This window comes from Clarias gariepinus, chromosome 7 (genome assembly GCF_024256425.1).
Source record: "Clarias gariepinus isolate MV-2021 ecotype Netherlands chromosome 7, CGAR_prim_01v2, whole genome shotgun sequence".
In the NCBI taxonomy this organism is placed as follows: domain Eukaryota; kingdom Metazoa; phylum Chordata; class Actinopteri; order Siluriformes; family Clariidae; genus Clarias; species Clarias gariepinus.
In genome coordinates this window covers 28,010,646-28,030,485 of record NC_071106.1, presented here as the reverse complement: position 1 = coordinate 28,030,485, position 19,840 = coordinate 28,010,646, and the positions used below count along the sequence as shown (strand labels likewise).

General features: G+C 37.2%; 1 protein-coding gene across 1 annotated transcript; it reads right to left on the bottom strand.

The window, feature by feature from the left end:
- Positions 1–3,321: 3,321 nt before the first annotated feature.
- Positions 3,322–19,589, bottom strand: pdcd10a (programmed cell death 10a). Its single transcript, XM_053501024.1, has 8 exons — positions 19,403–19,589; positions 12,015–12,186; positions 10,270–10,323; positions 10,010–10,127; positions 7,968–8,094; positions 6,725–6,803; positions 6,190–6,272; positions 3,322–3,864 (listed from the first exon to the last, which is right to left on the bottom strand). Exons 2-8 carry the CDS (start codon positions 12,102–12,104, stop codon positions 3,783–3,785), a joined length of 633 nt encoding a protein of 210 aa, XP_053356999.1. The 5' UTR covers positions 12,105–12,186; positions 19,403–19,589; the 3' UTR covers positions 3,322–3,782.
- Between the last annotated feature and the right edge of the window lie 251 nt (positions 19,590–19,840).

Below are 19,840 nucleotides of genomic sequence, written 5' to 3'. Positions count from 1 at the left end.
CCATATACAGTATTTTTAAATGGACTATAAGGTTCAGCCATCACATTAAAACCACCTAGGTTTACCATCAAAACAGCTCTGGCCCCTCGAGACATGACATCACGAAACATCCAAAGGTGTGCTGTTGTGTCTGGCACCAGGATGTTAGCAGATCCTTTAAGTGCTGTAAGTTGCAAGGTGAGACTTCCACAAATCAGACTTGTTTGTCCAGCACATCACATTAGGGGCCCCATCGGCTTGGAATCTGAGGAACAGATCTACAGATCAACAACATTTCACTCTCTGCCTGCTAAGCCCAATAAGCAGCAAGCTGTGATGCACTGAGTGTTCTGATACCTTTCTATCATAGCTAATATGAACTTTTATTCAGCAATTTCTGCTACTTTGGCTTTTCTGTGGGACTCGACTGGTGCCTTGGGTGCCCATGATCCTGTGTCCATGTTACTGGTATATAATTGATAATAATGTTATTTAATTGACCTGGTTGTCGTGTTAATGTGATTCTTGTATTGTACATGTGATTGTTAACCATGATGATTACAGGTAGACCTTCTTTAAAGATAATAGCTATATACAGAAAAACAATCCATAATTAAAAATGAATACATTTACAGCATTTAGCAAATGTTTTTTTTTTAAGTTCTCATTGTTTCATAGATACATGTATGAGACAGAAGACTTTCTTGCAGAACAACTGTGGAGCAGAACACCAATTTGGTTAGCAACATCAATTAAAACATTATCGTATTCATTTAGTTAAATGGGTGTAAAAACTAAAATTATGTGACAATGTTATGTGATAATTGGCAACTCCATGAATAGAGACCGGTGTTTTTTTTTTTTTTTTCCTTTTCTATTTTTGCAGTACAACTAAGCCTTTATCTAAAGTTGTGCCCTATGGCATTAACATTCTTAAATGTCAGGTACATCTTTAAATCTGTAAATTATTGAGTGCTAGGTAACAAATAAAAATCGATCATGTACGACTTCAATTTTTTTTATTTCCTGAGATAAGATACCTTAATTAATTCTTCCTAATCTGAGTTAGGATTTCCATCAGTAATATAAACAATAATGTTTTATTATAAAGAAATTTTGAAATCTATTATAAAGAAATTTTCTTCAACACTACAACCATGTACCGTAACTGTATTTAAGCTGTTTCTGACATATTTTCAGACTTTTAAGTCTTATACTCTCAAAAAGAATTATTCACTAATCCAGAAGGATGCTTTTTTGAAATCATGTTTAAAATGAGGAACCTTACAAGTCATAGACGTCTTAGAAGTCTTCATGCTGCCTCTTTATTATTCGATCCGTAAAATGACCTAGCACTTACGAGGTAGTTGTGTGAAGTTAGCTGCACATATGGGCGTGATGGACACTTAAACATCACACCCATATGCGGGTCTTCCCCAAACAGTTGCCATAAAAATGGAAAGCCCACTATAGTATAGGACGCATTATAATTATCCTTCACTGGAACTTAGGGGGACTAAAGCAAGACAGTGCCCCTGTGCAGTCCATAAAGACACGTTTTGTCAGGGTTATACAACTATCCTGAGCACTAAAGAGGTATTGATACAAATACAGATGATAGAATCAAATTACATCCATAGTATACACTTTGGCATTTTATATTAAAAGAATGAAATGTATTGTGAATTTTTTTCAAACTTGATCAATTGAATGAATGCTTAAATTCAGTATGTTGCTCTATGCTAAATCCATTTGCAGCTGGTATAATAATCACATGTGCATTGTATAACAGACGACTCAGACAAAAATGATGTCGAACTAAACTGGTAGATTTCCAAATCCCATGGAAGGAGAGACCTTTTAAAACCACAGGAAGGCTGCTACTGCCAAAAACACCAAAACCAAACAATTCCCTATTTTCATTTAAATCGTCATCAGTGCTGTCAAGGAAAAAGATCATTCGATGCCTATTTTGAGAACAATAGACCCTTAAGCTTCTCACAGTCCAGACTGAAATAATTACACTGATTTGTTCCTCAAATCTAGATCAATTACCTGTACATTTTCTAAGCAGACACCATCAGAAGCGATCCTCCAGTCTCTACCCTATACTTAAATCCATTTTGCTGCTTTTAACACATCAATTTAAAAGAACTGACTGTTCACCAGCTGCTTAACATATCCCACCATTTGACAGGTGCCGTTGTAACGAGATAATCAGTATTATTCACTTCACCTGTCAGTGGTTTTAATGTTACGGCTGATCGATGTGCGCCGCGTATACTGCAATACCTACTGTGCGTTATCCATTATGGAGCGGATTATGTCCGTACATAAGAAATGTGTTTGCACGATGTTGACCTTGCTCCCTTGCGAAGAAAAATGTGTCTTCCCTTTTCTAATGCTCAAATCCTTTGAGTAAGGTTTCAAGGCTTCTGTTTGGCTTTTGAGATGGATTGGGCTGGAATGTAATGATAGTGACTTTACTGTGGTTCGCTCACACACATACTGTCTCAAAGAAAACTGAACCAAAGTACATCTAAAACCCACTATAAACAAGCTGTTAGTGTGCTAAATTACTGAATGTTGTCGACTGGCTGTTACAGGGTTGGTCTGAAAGTTCACTACAGCACAAGTCAATTCTTGTCTGTGTAGCTAATTATGTTGGCCTGGAAAGATGCTACCCAAAACTACACGTTATCCTAAATGTACAGAGGAGGGGCGTCAAACTCAAATTCTGCCTGGGCGACATCAGCATGATTGTGAGGCATTTATTGGGCTTAATGCATTCATGTTTTTTTTAACACATTATAAATTCTATTTACAAGCACCACCCTAGGCTCCGACAGTAGAATAGGATGATTCTAGAAAAATGGGGAGATAAATATTGAAACACACCAAATATTTGCACTTCGCATAAACAGTGTAAGCTCAACACTTACTCCTAGCTCAGTGGATAATGTACTTCCTATCTGAGAACTGCTGTTGCAAGCAGGAATTCTGTGCTACGCAAACAAAAACCATTTGAATTGTTTTGAATGCGTTTGCAAAATAGAACCCGTCCCAAACACAGAAAAGTGCCGATTACCTAAGCAGTATGTGCGTAGAAGTGATGAAAGTTTACTATAGCAGTAATTATATATGTGCTATCTGCCTATAAATAGTACAACTCACTGTTGTGAATATGTTTCAGAGATAGGCTTCATTTCACAATGGAGGATAAAGCCGTTACTAACAATAAATGAATGAATACATTTTTGCAGCAATGCTAGAAGTCTATAAGAGGTCATAAAATCCAAATTATAATAAATACAATAAATAAATAAATGGGAGATCAAGGAATAGTAGACAAGATGCAGTCTATTTATTTGAATATCTCTGCTACCAAATATTTATTAAATATACAATCTCCCATCTGCCTGTTCTCCTTCTCCTAGAGTATTAAACAGTACAGGAAAAAGTCCAGCATTTAGAGAAAGAACTTCAGATGTCCTTTTTCACTAATGTCTGGAACCATTTCTGTTAAAAAAAAAAAAAAAAAAAAAAAGGGAAGAGAGACTTGGATGAAGGATGGTGGGAGAAAAAGAAAGAGGAAGGGGAAAAAATGGTATGAAAAATTCTTGGCTTTTACCCCAGCTATTAAAGGAAATTAGAAATCAGACAAGAAGAAAGGAATGAATATCCCAAAAGTAATTGGCCCATGAGATTAATAAATTATACAGTCCCCAACATTTTTCCATGTTCATTTGAAGGTTATATCGTAGTTTTTAAAAAAAATAATAAATGAAGGCAGAATCAATCTCCTATGCAACGGTCTTGAAGGTCTGGAGGATCAGGTTGGTTTGGTGGATGAGTCGGTTGGCACTGATAAACACGTTTATTGCCCTGGGAGACAGACAGTGAGAAAGGGAATGAAAACAAAAAGAAGTATTATGGCCCTGTTTCTGATTTTAAAAGATCCAAGGTGATTTTTGTTTTATTATTTCTGCTAAGCAAATATTTTCCCCAAGCCACAGTGTACAATCTAAAGTAATAAATGCCATTGCTAGCTTTTAGGTCTGTGCCTTTCGTTGTTGTGTTTTGTTTTGTTTTACCCAGAAAAATTCAACCTTTTTTTTTTTTTTTTTTTTAAAGCTAAAATCTTCCAAAGGCATGTTATCAGCTGTGAACATGCTCAGACATGCTCGGGTTTTACACACAACCTCAACCGGATATAAGCATGTACACTGGGTTGAGATCTGGTGACTCTATAAGCCATCATATGATTTATATCAGTTTTAGACTTTTCAGTTTATCCCCATCCCAGTGGATGGAAATATTGGGGCTCGTTTATCAAGCTGGATCCGAACACATTTATTCTATCTCTTAAAATGAGCAAGAGTTAGTGTGTGTGTATATAATAGCTGACATGCTGCATTGTCTGATCTGCCCTACTAGAAGATTGAGTGCACTCCTCTCTTTACCCATTTTGTCATTTATAATTTTGTAATTTTGTGCTTGTCACTAAAGGCCAGTAAGCTGTGTAGTGAACACATGTGGTAATTTATGAATGATTCTAATTTATGAACAATCTGTTTGCACTGTTAGAAAACAGGTGTACATTCTGTCCATAGACAACTGCTTATTTTTACAATGTGGAGAGGAAAGATCAAGACAGAGGTCAAATGGTTTGAAAGGGTGATGTCAAGATAGGCATCATCATCAGCTATCCAAGTCCTTACTGTGTATATTTACACTCATTGAATTATTACGAACACTTGTACACCTGCGTAGCCATGCGCTTATTCAGTTGGTGAATCATGTGGCAGCCGTGCAATGCATAAAATCAGGACAGGATGCAGATAGACAGAAAGAGACCACGAGCTTCAGTTAATGTTCACATCAAACATCAGAATGAGGAAAAAAAAAAAATTCAAAGTGCACTTATTGCCTCTGACTGTGGCAGGGTTGTTGCTGTCAGACAGGCTGGTTTGAGTATTTGAGAGCCTATTGACCTCCTGGGAATCTCAAGAGTTTGATGTGGAAGAAAAAAGCCCTAGTAAGTAACAGCCCTGCAGACCAAAAAGCCTTGCTCAGGAGAGAGCAATCACAGGAGAATAGCCAGCCTGGTTCCAGCTGACAAGAAAGCTAGGGCAAATAAAAATCACCACTCTTTACAATTGCACCGAGCAGAAAAGCATCGCCAATACACAACAAGTTAATCTTGGAGAACGGAGACACGATCTCCAGCTTCTGCGAGCCTGCGCCCAGGGTATCCTCAGATTGCTGTTCTGTCCCAACGGACGTTTTTGAAATGCTCTAATCAGCCCATCTGGCGCCAATCATTTTGTCACAGTCTAAGACACCGAGATCACATTTCTTCCCCATTATAATGTGAAAATGAAATCTGTATCTGCATGATTTTATGCATAGTGCAGCTGCCACAAGATTAGATGTCTGCAGGAACGAGCAGGTGTACAGGTGTTCCTAATAAACAACCGACGATGAGTTCGTAATGAATGGGGAATTTATATTACTCATTTTAGTGTATGCATTCTTCTAAAACAAGCATTTGTCGTGGTTCAATGGAGCACAATCTGACTTTTAAAGAACCCTAAAGGACAAGTCTTATTTCAATACCCTTATATACCCATTATTTAAATTTCAGACCCCTCTCATTTAGCAGCCTGTTATTTCGCCTGTCTACCATAATGTCTTGGTATTGTTCTCTGCTGCTTGTTTGCTTTTTATGAGGTTGCATAGCAGCGCTTGTGGGTTTGATGGCGTAAATAAGCCTGTGCTTTTATTGTGATGTTATGGATGATGGGAACAGTACTGGCTGCATGATTTGAACTATTTTAGGACATTTCATCCTGACGGTTTATTCTATATTCATTATGTAATGCAAATAAGTTGCAATCTAATGCTTAGCCTCCAACTGGCTGGTAGGGTCATTCATTATCCGAAGCAAGTCAAGATTTTAAATTCCCTTAAATGTTTTTTTTTTAAATATCATTCACAAAATGAAAAATACATTTATTAATTAAAATTACGCTGTATCCTCTATTATATGACCACTAAATAAAATTCTCACACTGACCCTCTAGTCAGCATTAACTATTAAAGTACTCTCATACTAAGCACCAAATTAATCATCTATTAATCCTGTGCTGATTCTGCTTTGGCTAGAAAATAACGGAATTCATATTTCAACAACATAAAAGTGCTTACTTTCCATCTTTGAAGTACGTTTTCAGAGTGTCGCTGAAGCTTTTAGAGTATTTCACAAACTCTTTCTTCTGGTGCTCCAGCGCCTGCGAAGAATACAAAAACTTTTCTTAATAACCAATCCCATACCACATAAACTGAATTACACTTGGGGACAAAACAGGATAAGAAATAGAGCGGAGGAAAAAATTTTTTTTTTTTAATTTGCATTTTCTTTTTAAATCGCCAATGAATGTTATGAAAAAAGTATGAAACAATTTAAAGCAATACGCAACACATACAGAATAGCTTTTCCTTTCATTTTTTTCCACATAAAAGGGGACACAGCTTTTCAAAATAAATAAATAAATAAATAAATAAAATGTTCTATTCAGTTTTAACGGCCTTCCACAGATGATGGCAGACTGTAAATATGTGGCTCTAGTTGTATTCGCGTGAAATAATTAGGTTCGAACTTTGAATGATCTGCAATGCCTTTGTGAGTATAAAGACCTTGGGGGTCTTATTCAATAAATAGTATAAATATCCATGAACTCACCCTTCGGTTCTGATACTGGTATTTCTTGAAGACGTTGTTGACTGTATCCAGCAGCTCTTTAATGGCACTTGCTATGTCTCTGTGTGACAAAATATTAATAAAAAATAAGGTTAGTGAAGCTGTATAAAATAAATTATGTTCCAGTCACACCTTTTTTTCGCAAACACCACTCAGTTCTGTGTTTGACCCAGGACGTGCACATGACTGCCAGTTTTATAACCCCACAGACATGTTAATATTTTACTGACTTTACTTTTTATTCATGGTCAAATGCATTGTATTCTCAATAGAATATTCTATTCTTTCTGTATGCAGTATGTGTGTTACTGCAGTACTCTGTCTGGCCAAGAGGGAACAACACTGTTATCAGCCTGGTGCTAACATAACATTACAAACCCTATAGCCATCCCGGAAAGAATTTGCATAATCATATTGGCTGTGTCTAGATAAACACAAAATTAAACATTGCTATATTATTATGTTTGTAAGTCTGGAATCAGAGACATATTTTCTCCAACAAAGCAATGCGTATTTTTCTCAGCCAGAATTCTAAAGACAATGGGCTTACAACATGATGCACCAATTGCAATGAGGATTTATGTGCATATTACTATATTATATATATTATTCTTGGTATAGAACATACTGGTCATAAACCTCACAGCTAATTTGATCTGAAATGAATCTGGCAATTGTTATCCCTATCATCTGAAGAAAACATAATAGAAAGATAATAGTCATAATACTTCCATTATTTCTTCTCATAATTCTTATCAAATGTCTACATGCGTTGGTGTTTTTATTTGTTAATTGTTAGAGATAATGTGGTTATAGGAACTTTGGAATAATTGTTTCATCAAGACTCAGATAATGGCAAAACATTTGGTGATTAATTTGTGAGGTTAAAGAGACATCATATTACACCATAATACATCTGGAGACAGTCAGAATTGAAAGTTCTACTGAGCCAGAATTGCCAGAATAGCTAAACCACCTGCTACCGCTATGATGCAACCGAAAAATACTGTAAACCTAATAAAACTGACAGGCAGCCAACCTCTTTTCAAACTGAAATGGAAGCCTGGAACTCAATAAACACCCATATGAGGAACAAAAGTTCTGACAGATTTATTGACTATTTCATCAAATCAAAAGATGTGACTCAATATTGAAAAAGACGACTGTGAAAACATAGCCATCATATTATGTGTGTGTGTCTGTGTGTGTGTGTGTGTGTACGTACTTAATAGTCTGCAGGAAGCGCACTCTGTCGTTAATCTCGTCCGGAATTTTGCTGAGGATCTGTTTCAGCGCTCGAGCCCTCTCGTTCAGCTCCTGAAACTCTCGCTCCGGCCTGTCAATCATGTACTCTGAGGACACAAAACACACCCATCAATCACTTTAATAACACCTGACATAACATCATAACTTTGCACTAAACTCAAAAACTATTTCTGACAGCCCTTTTTAGAGGCCGTGAAAAATGAGGCAGCTCTGTACTAGAAAGGCACAAATCAGTCTCACTCAAGAGAAAAAAAAAAAAAAAGAAAAAAAAATCTATAATTTTCACCTTATTTTTTTCACAGACTGGTGGGTGTCAGACATCCATCATGATTTCTGATTAAAACTGGTAGGTACTTAATGCGCAGACAGGTGGAACTGAAAATAAACCAGTGCTGCCCATGCATGACTTTTACAGTATTGGTTTTCTGTATTCTACATCCTGTCTCTCTTCTATGGCAAAAACTTTAATTTGGTGTATTCATTGTAAACACTAGGCAATTCCTTTTCTTTTTTTCACCAATTTACTGGGACGCAAAGTCTGTTCCAATAACACGTCATAGTGAAAACACTTAATTGAACAATTTTGGGTGCTCCTCGATGAAGAACAAAAATTAATAAAATCAGACACAAATGCTGCTTAATTCTTTGAAATGGTCAAGTTGTTTCATTGCTATGTCAAGGATTGTTTCCAACAATTAATATACTTAAAAAGTTGCTACTATTTGCAGGTTTATGGCAAGGTTAAAGTTGTCTTGTTATCATTGTACACTTGGGAGAGAAGAGAAAAAAAAATTCATACCTGCATAAGGTTTTGCCGTGATGGAAATTATTTAAATTTTTAAAAAGCAGGCTGATTAAAAAAAGCTGCCTAGACTCACATGCTCCTCGTTGTTATGGTAATATTGACCCTAAACCCTGCTTCGTACACGCACACGACTTTGCCTCGGCTTTAACGTGCATAGAAAATGAACATTGTCTACGGAGTGTCTGGTTTAGGACACGTATAAAGGGTTCATCAGAATTCTGTAGGCAGGACAAATTCATTCAGATTGCTGAAATTATTTGCATGTAAATCAAGCATAATAAAGACTATGAATCGGCTCTGTTAAAATTCGTGGCTCGTCTGCGCCCGTTCTTTATATTAAGTCATATTACAGTCCGTAATATTCTGTACAGTAAAACTAATATGAAAGGTATTAGAGTGAGGACTAAGTCTGGACCCTTTGACGGCTAGGTGAGAAAACACAAGCCGGAGAAAATGAGTCTCCAATATTGCTGGATTACTAGCGCTGTGGAGAATGTATACAGAGCAGAGAGCAATCCTCTGTGTGTGTGTATGTGTGTGTCTCCTTTCTTCAAAATGTGCACAGGAGAGTAAATTCACTCTCAAGAGGTTCAGCTATTGTTATGGCTGCTTTATTATTTTCCATTTCCCTTATAAGCATGTTTATTCGCACTCCCGAGCCGCATCGTCCCTGTAGCTTTGCGAATACAATGATTGGTGCAATTAAAAAAAAAAAAAAAAAACGCGGCTGGAGAAAACGAGCTCATTTAGGGAGAAACAGTTTCAGCACAGACTGTCCAGACTCAATTTGGCGGTGAGAATATAATACCACATAAAGCGTAAAGTATACACGACAGGTTTAGCAATGGAGGCTCCCACATTTGAATAAACAATCAATGCTAGAACACACGCACGCAAAAGTGTAGAAAAGGATTACAAAAATGGGATTAAGGTATGAAAACAGGCCTGGCTTAAGGATGGAGGGAAATTTCACATTCAAACACAAGTGTGCCTTTGAATTCATTATTGGCATAAATCTGAAGATGTGACAGAAATGTGTCGCGGAGAGCAGGAAATTAAATTATGACGAGGGGAAATATATTACCATAAAACATGGCGTTTATAGAGCGCATGCCATTCCTAGGGAAACAGCTCCACCTAGGGGAGCAAGAGCAAACTACAAGCAGACGGGGAACACGCACAGACTCGAAACACACCTTTGACGTCGTCTGCAGCCATGCGTAACAAAGACTCGGAGAAGTTGATCTCGACGTTTTTCTTCTCCAAGATCTTCACGATGATCTCCTGTGTGAGACCCGGGTTCTCCTTCTCCGCCTAAGATTTTATTTTGATCAGAACAGATGGACAGAACGGTTTCCATGGAACACTTTTTAAGCACAGGAACAAAAAAAATGAATGTAGAAAATGTAAAACTAGAGTCGAGGATCATAACTGTATCCGAGTGTGCTTTTCTTACCTTTATGAAAGCAGCTCTTAGGGTTTGTGCTGCGGACAGATTCACTCTCTCCAACTGCGAAAGCAAACGCAAAAAAAACTCGGTAAACATATTCCTGGTTGTACTGTGAAGAGTGAGAGATATATTTACATGCTGCCTAAAATCCTAAACACAAACGAGCCAAAAGATCTGTCGGGAATTTTTTTTTACGCAAACACAGCCGCTGGGTCTTCCGTGATGTGTAGAATAATTTGAGAACAATTCTGCTCCTGCCAACGTCTCTGTAAAGGTTTACGCTCATTAAAATGTATCTAGTAACAGGCAGCTCCTTCATCTGGGCTTGTTAAAATATTGACATTTCTCCACTTCATCTGAGGGAATTTATCATTCCTCCTCTTTTCTGCTGTTGTCAAGGTGACTTGAGCATAATCAGTCATGAGTTGAGGAAGATTAGCACCAAACGGCCTTGGCTTACCAGGACTGAAAAAAAGGAGGGTGAGATTAAAAGAATAATGAAGGGAAAAGGTTGGAAGGATGACCTGCAGGGTTGCGAGAAAAGAGCGAGGCTTGTAATGAGCTGTATAAATTATGAGCCGGTGTAATTGTGTATGCACAAAAGTGAGCGTGTATGTAAATGACTAAGCGAGTTGGCATGCAAGAATGAACATATGACCCCTGACAATCACACCCATACGTGCTTGTCGAACAGTCCAAAACCGTGGGCGCTAAATATGGAGCTGGCTCCGGCTTTGCTCTTACGGTAACCTCCTGCTGCTTTAAGGAGGCTTTCCGCTCATTTTTCGGAGCGTTGCTGTGGGCATTTGTGATCATTCAGCCGTGCAAGCATTAGCAAGGTCGGGCATTGATGCCAGGTGGGCCGGCCTGGTGCGTATTTAGCGCTTCAGTTGAATGGGGCTGAGTTCAGGGCTCCGTGGAGGTCATCCGGGTTCTACAGCAACCTTGGTAAAGTGCGTCTTAATGGAGCTCGCTTTGTGTACTGGGGCACGGTCATGCTGGAACTGGTCTGGGCGTCTCAGCTTCACGTATAAAATTTTATTTATTTTTTTTTATCTTACCGCTACAGCGTACAAAAGACATTCCAGCGAAGTGTGCGCTTTCAGCTTTGTTGTAAAGACATAATGAAAGCTTAACAGACAATATGATCTGGCCAGTCTGTGTACATAAGTGTGTATAAAAATATGTACTTACGTCAATTAGAAAGCATGTAAACACACACTATTCGATACACCTACTTTGAACATAAACATACTGGCTATTGTGCAGGTATATAATTACTTACTCTTGCTAATATTACCTGGGTGAAGATTTTATAATTAAAAAAATAAAATAAATAAAGATTGTTAAAGTACTTTGTGCTACATGCCTACTTTCTTTTCTCTCAGACAGTCTGTGTTTCTATGGCGATTTTATAGATTGGGTTAAACGCCTGAGTGGCTAAACCCAAGTGGCAGCTGCTCTCATTTGCATAAGATTTTGCTTTTGCCGTCACACTGCGAGTCAATTTGCAGCTAGACATGTCATGTTAGCGTCACTGCTGTGCTGGGAATAATCCACTTAACAGAAATATGTGGGCAACAAATCAAATATCAGAAATTGCATGGGGGAAAAAAAAATAAAATGAAATAAATTAATGATCTATATTCCCTAAATGTAATCCATACCAACAAAACAGGCTTGTCTAATAAAATGGCCACTTAGTGCATAAATTAATATCTCTCCCATATCTCCCAGAGCTCCCTTTGTACCTCGTTGAACACAGGATACATCACGGCGTAGAGTGACATGGAAACCATTGGGGCCGTCTCTGCTTCGTTCTTAATCTCTTCCATTGTCATCGTTGTCGTGGCAATGTGAGGATGGGCGGGGGTTCATTCACTCCTGAGCGCGCTCAGTTCAAGCCCAAACCACGTCTGCAAACTGACGGAAAGGAGGAGGAAAAAAAAAGGTCATTGTTAATGCTTTCAGACTAATGTTATTTTTAATAACTGCATGAAGGACAGAGGAAAATGCGAATTTAATAGGATGTAATCATGCATCATTTTTCAGCTGCATTTAAACATCGCTCCCGTCGGTGGCAGTGCACATGTTTGTGTGTCAGACGCTACAAAGGAATAATTCACTCACACCCAGACAAAAATACACACACGCACACAAAAACCTTTAGTAAATGTCAGCTCAGTGAAACTGGACAGACTGGAAAAAGACCAAATGACATTTTTCCAATCTTCAGCTGTCCAGTTTCGGTGACTCTCTGCCCTTTTTAGCCTCATATTCCTCTTCTTGTCTGACAGGACTGTAACCTGATGTGCTCGTCTCTTTTTGTCGGCTTTTCAAATCGAGATTTGCTACGCTGTGCTTCCTGAGATGCTTTTCCGCTTACCACGTTGTAATGAACGGTTATTTCTGTTACTGTAGCCTTCCTGTTAGCCGATTCTCCTCTAAACTTATCAAAAATTTCTTTGGTTTTTTTTTCGCACCGTTCTATTTAAATTCCACAGAGACACACTGATTGACCGATTAGATCATTACATGAATAAGCAGGTGTACAAGCGTTCTTAATAGCCTGGTTGGTGAGTTTAGATTTCCTAAAACAAGTAATGAAGACGGAAATGAACGCTTCATGCTTCAGTGGTCAGCCTGAAGGAAAATAATTGTTGAGACGTGACATAAATGAACAAATTTGTCATAGCGGATTTGTGTCCACCGTAGCGTAATTACTTTTAAATGAGTTGTACTGCTTGTTATTGGGAATGGATTATCTCTTGAGGCGGCACTGTGGCTTAAACCGCGTCATATCTACATAGAGTTAGGGGTTGGAATCTTGCCGCCAGGCCCTCTGTACTTGCATGTTCTCCCTGTAGGCTTAATAGCGTGTAGAAATTGCCTGCAGCGTATACATCTGCGTGAACGCCTGCAGTTTGCAAGAAGGCTGGAGTCCTCAGCGATGTAACTTCCCCTTACAGCAGTGACCGACGCCGTGAACTAATGGGTCATTACATCAACCATCTTGAATAAGTATATGGATTACATCTTGACCGCCCGCGAGACCCACCGTCTATGTAGAACATAACAAATGACCAAACAGTGTTTGCAGTCGGGTAGCGTCACCATATCAAATGATTAACTCGATATTTAAATGCTTGTCCACATCCCTACTGACCAGTTTCATGATTTATCACACCAAAGCAGACTTTCCTGAGAGTATCAGGGGCACTGTAGATAGTTTTATACTGAAGTAACAAACATCTGTTTGGACAATAAAACAGATGTGTAATGTTCCCCCTTTCACAACACTTACTAAAATTACTTTAAAGATTTAACACTGTTTTTCTTACTAGCATAATACATCATCATAATGTCTTTACAATATAATATTTTCCCCACATTGACCACAACTTCGTATCAGCATCTTCTTTTTTTTTTTCCAATTAACAAACATTAAAGATCTAGCACAGCTCGAATATAAACCAATACGGCTTCCTGCCATCCAAAGTGAACGTGCTAACGCGTGAGGACCGAAGGCAAGGACGAGGCTCCAAAAATTAAAAACGAGGACATTATTACGCCACTAAATTATATCTGCTCGTCTGCAAGAAGCCATTTCATTAAGCGCCGGGCTGTTTCACATGGTCAAAAATCCTTTATTACTTTGTTTAAATTAAGTGGCCTGTTGCAAACTGTTAAATCTCATTTTATGTCCTCTCAGGATTTCATAACTCACGTTAATTATAAATGAAGAGTGAGGACTCGGTTGGCTGGAAGCCCTGACGCCATAAACACACAAAAGGCAATGGAATGAGACGTCTCGGACGGACGGCGTAGCCTCCCCGAAAGACAACCTTTCCTTATTTACATACTTCATTAGACTACAAAATAGTGACAGAAATGGACACAAATATTCCAGGACCGAAGGTGTAAAGGTGTTAAAGATGTGTAGACTAATTTTTGATTGATGTTGCTGTATTTAGTGCAGTCGAATCCCCTGGGCCAGTTAATAAATCAGCATCTAAGTGCTTGTTTCGTGTCCTCTCATAGCGTGTCCATGGCTTAACCTGCATATATTAGACAGGGAATTTCATCCTCAGCCTGTTTGTTATCAATGCAGGCAGACAGAAGAAACAGAATTTAACCGCAAACAGGAATAAAAGGGCTTCAACCACTCATCGGGAGTTTAAATCCTGACAAGTGAAATTGCCAGTGTTCTCCGAGTGAGAATGATGGCATACACTCTCTGCTGTCAATCACAGTGACACTAGGCAATCATGGAGCTCATGGATGCGCAGCAAGAAAAACAGCAGCTCAAGTGATATAAAAATAATACTTAACTGCAGAAATAAGTTAATTTATACGCAATTATATCAATCTTGCAAACTGAATTTAATCTGCAGAATATAGTCAGAGATGATCAGTGATACCAGTTTAGCATTATCACTAGGGCGGTGAATTATAGGTAGACTCAATTCAATTTTATGTCGGCATTAGTTTCTTTTTTTCCGATTCATTAGCTATAATGAATTACTGTCTAATTTGTCTCAAGCGGCTCTATTTCTTACAGGGTTTTTTTAAGCAATAAAAAATAAATAAATAAATAAATAAAAAAATCGCTGAAAGTATCTAATAACCCTTTAAATGCTGTGTTAATTGTGATTGTTTAAATGTCATGCTTCTGTGCTACACTCCAGCCAAGTCAGAAATGCACCAGATGTTTAAAAAAAAAAAAAGCAGTGACGCTCTTGCAAAACAAGATTGAAGGCATTTTCTATTCTCTGAAAAAAAAAAAATAAATAAGCGATTGCATATTTTATGGATTTGTCAGTTTCAGACAATTTACCATTCAAAAGTTTTCCCACATAATAAAACAATGTGAACAAAAAACTGGTCTTATATTTTAAATAATTCCATTTAATTCAATTTTATTTGTATTAGTGTATGAATGTTCAAGAAATTGATCTGTTGCATAGCAGTTACACGGAATTAAAAATGATGAATATAAATTTAAAAACAGTTATCCCTAATGAGCAAGCCAGAGATGATGGCGACAAGGAAAAACTGCCCAAGATGACGTAGGGTTAGGGTTACCTTGGGAGAAGCCATCCTCATTTGGGTAAGACCAGATATTATGACCATAAACAAATCCCCTCAAAAACGGTATTCTGACGCTGAAAATTAAATTGTATCGTTATATACTTTATTATTGCATCAACCAAACAAAACAATGTATTCTTCAATTGCATAATCTATGATGCTCAGATGATGCTTATATATGCACATACTTTGTTTAACTAAAATGATCTTAACTGTTTATTACCCACTGAAGACACATTTTACTAGGTTGAGACGATGAAATGTAGTCAAATTATTAGTTTTCACTTTACAATAGTGAATAAAAACTTATCGTTCACAAAATAATCATTAAAAAGTTTGTATACATTATCAATTAAATAAAGTTAAGATTTATCATTTAAACATTGTACATATTGATGTTTTTGTTCCATTTAAGACATGAGCAAAAGTTCCTTGATTTAAGTGTTCAAATTCTCCAAGTAATAAATGAAAATAAACGATGGAGTTCACCGTTCGTTATTTTTTTTTTTGAAAAGTGGTCCAATTTGTTACTCAAACGTGTGAACTGTGACTGTGAGTTTGTACAATAGTATGCTTAGATATAAGTACGGCTACAACAAATCGATTACTTATAGCGTTGCCAACGAATTTCATTATCAATCCGTTGTGTCGCGCGATGACATTTAAATATAAAAAAAAAAAACTTTAGTTGAGCGCATAGCAGAGTGAACACAGTCGGTCTCACGCACTGATGCTTGCAGAGTTCGCCGCCTCATAGACAGGGCGGAGCAAAAAAATTTTTTTTTTAAACGAGCAAAGGAAAGATACACGGCAGAGACAGAGAAATCCGTAATCGTCTCCCCTGCTGGGTCTTAGTGCGCGCACTTACTGGTATAATCAACATCCGTGCACGCGTCTACTGTTTACTATAACACTGTGACCACAAACGTGTGTAAAACATATTTTATTTTGTGTCTGTTATCACACGTCTTGCGTGTGTGTGTACGGCGCGCGTATAAAGCAAAAGCAAGTCTCATTGGAGATGTTAAAAATCCATTTTCTCTCTCTGCTCATTTGTTTTATTTTTACTTTACAGCAGTGATTCCGTTAGTGTGTTTTTAAAAATTACATTTGGTTTATGAGTGTTTTGGAATACGAGCTGCTTCCGGAACGAATTGTGCTCGTAATCCAAGGTTTCACTGTATATATTTGGCAAATGTAAAGCACACATGTCTATGTTTTTTGTGTTAGTCCATTTTTATTATTATAACAGCTCAAGGAGCAACATGTTTGTGCACTTTCTAAAGATTTTAGTTCTGTTTTTGAATAAAGGTTTGGAAATGAATGCTTTTCTTGTTTGTTTCAAAAATCACCAAATTAATTGACTATTAAAATAATCGTTAGTTGCAGGCCTAGTTATAAGTAAGTTATACCTAGGTACTGATTTGATTTCTATTGCAATAAAGTATCTTTTTTCTTTTCAATTTTGTTAAAATTTAAAGACCTTGAACCTTCCAAAAAGAAAAGCTGTCATAACTTAATTTTTTTTTAACAGATTCAAAACTGAATTGAACATAATTAAATGTAGCCTATTCCTTATATCATTAGTTTTCTCACATTGAAAGTATTAGTATGGCCATCAGAAAGTCCTGAGCTGGATCCCATAAAATATTTGAATTGGCTTTCACACTAGAAGAGGACGGGGATGGTTCCCAACCCTAGAAAGATTGTGTTTTAACTGAGCAAATTTAACAAGTGTTCTCAGAAACTATCGCGGGGGCCCGAATGTGAAACCACGCTGTGTGTCTAAGCAAGGAGGCCCATAAACCTGACTAAGTTACACATCAGTTCTGTCAGGAGAAATAAACAAAAAAATCCAGCAAAGGGGAGAGCTGTAGAAATTTCACTTTGCATAAAAGCTTCTTACAGTCTACAGAAACAGACTTGAAAGCCATGTTGATTTGATTCCCTATGGCGATAAGTTTTCTACTAAACCAAAAATCGGAAGTGATATGGTGTTGACTGCTTGGCCAGAAGTGTCTAAGGTATGCCACACCCCTGATAATTCTCAACATAGTCAACAGGATTTGGTAAAATAGCTAAAGCTGGGGGAAAGCGAGGACAGTCTGAATGAAGAAGGACAAGTCACAGAAGAACCATGCTTTCTTCCATGAAGCCTCTTCCAAAGAACAAGCCATGCCCTAAGTGGCAGAATATATACTTGCTAAAATGTATTTTATTGGTCAAACACAAGGACAATCCGGACCTAGCCCACCCTCAAATTAGGAACACAATAATACAGTGTAATAAAGTGTATGTTTCAAGCATTTTCCATGCACGTCAAGATAAAACTTCCTAACAATTCAGATTGCCGCGGGTGCACTGCAGGTCATGTGCGCAGTCACTTAGTACCAGCAGACGTCACAGAGGTGCAAGCTCCAGAGCGCTTGGAAAGTGACGCAGCTGGTGTTTTACATAATTTTTAAACACAACATGTAATCAGCCCTTTAAGGCATCGCGTATCTTTTACTTCCAAATAATTTTATTATTACAGTGTCGTTTTATGTTGTTTCTTAAGGTCCGTTTGTTTAATCGGTTTATTCATGCTTCAAAACAAATACACTTTCATTATTTAATTTGTAAAATTATAATGTCGAAAGTTGGAACTGTTCAAGTTCACAAATAACTTTTTACAGAAAAACAGTACTAGTTTCGCTCTTACTTGGACGCATTTTGAATCTTTCTGACACTTGAATGTAAGTTGCTTTAAAGTAAGAGTTGCTTTGGTTTACGCATCTGATTGCAGTCAAAAAGTGGCATTTTCCCTTATCCTCTTAAACAAGAATTAATGCTTATAGATTAAAAGCAGGTTTAAAAAAAATAATAATAATTTGCTTAAAAAAATATATATCGTTCTGGAATTTGACGTTGAACAGAAATATGATCCAGAACCTTTGAATATTAAGTTAGTGAGCCCCAGATCTATACAGTAGAAGCGTCAAAATCATTTGTCCCCTGATTTCACAATTATTTAGTGTATTAGTATTATTTAACTTAAACATTAACATTGGTAGAATTTAGGTTCCATACAATTAGGTACATACAAAAAAGGAAAAAGCTATAATAAAAGAAAAGCCAAAATAAGTGCATAGATAAACAAAATAATTAATTTTAATACGGTATAGTTAAAAATAATACAAAGTATTAGGAAGGAACTACTTATAATTATATAATCATTATCTTCTATAAATATCGACTAACTTTAATACTTCTCTCTTTCTTAGCTAACTACATGTCTGCAATTTAGTTATACATTGGAGTTTATTCGAATTAAACTCTTTATCATATTAATAAAACAGCCACGTTTTTAAAAGCTTATTAATTTTATACATCCATGTCATTACTCTAATAATTGAACGTACTGCGTTGGTGAAACTAAACTAGCTTACTAAACAAAGCTAAGTAAACGCTAGCAAACAAGCGCTAACTATTTAGCCGGTGTCGTGCCTTATCCTGTCTCACACTACGCAGCCTGCATCCTGAAGACCCTTAGGTAGCTTCTCAAGCGCCTGCGTAAAATAGTTGCACTTCTACATTGACTAATTTATTTTAGCCAAGACAGAAATAATTCGCCGACGATTGGCAAAAATTATAGGTTAAAAACAAGCAAGTTAAAAAAAAAACTGAAGGTGAAGCTGCAGGCACATTAAACATCTATATAAAATGTTCGCAGCCGGCTCTGGGTCCTCAGGTTCATCCGAAGCGAGTGTGATCGAATAAACGAAAGGAACTCAGGATTTACAGGAAGTGCAGGATTTGGTGCCACACCTCCTAGCCGGCTAAGCTAACAGTTTCGAGCTAATTATGGTTAAATAAAATAAATCCAAATGTATTTTAGCTCCCTTGTCTTGTGCGAGATGTTTTGCAATCATACTTTCTACACCCTAAGTATACACCAGGTTCAATAGAGATACACTTGTGATTTAAGTGCTAAGTAAACTGTACTTTCACACACGGTATGATAAGAACTGAGTAGTTTCGGTTAAGTTTAGTGACGTTAATCCCATACCTGTTGTGTTTAAAAATAATAAACAGTTGATTTGTTGAAGTCAATGTTGTAGCTCCTGGATGTTTGTCCTCTGAATAATCCTCCGAAACGCTCAGGCTAAAAGACGGAAGTTTTTTTTTTTTTAGCCCAAAATCCACAAAATCTAGGTGAGGTTTTTCTGCTTTCAGCAGAAGATGATTGGCAAAAAGGAGTTGTAGTCTTTTCACAGTGTGACACTAACAGGAAAGATGCGCCGCGTGTCAAAAAAAGAACTACATTTCCCATTAAGCTCTCGTGACTGACGGTTGGCAGTTCGGAACTCCAAGAACTGTTTTCCGGTTTTATAAATAACAACTTATATATATATTTTATCTTCGTATTTTCTTTCTGTATATAAGCAGCATTATATAATATTACACAATTATTATAAATGACATACAAATTGGTGGGAAATTGTAA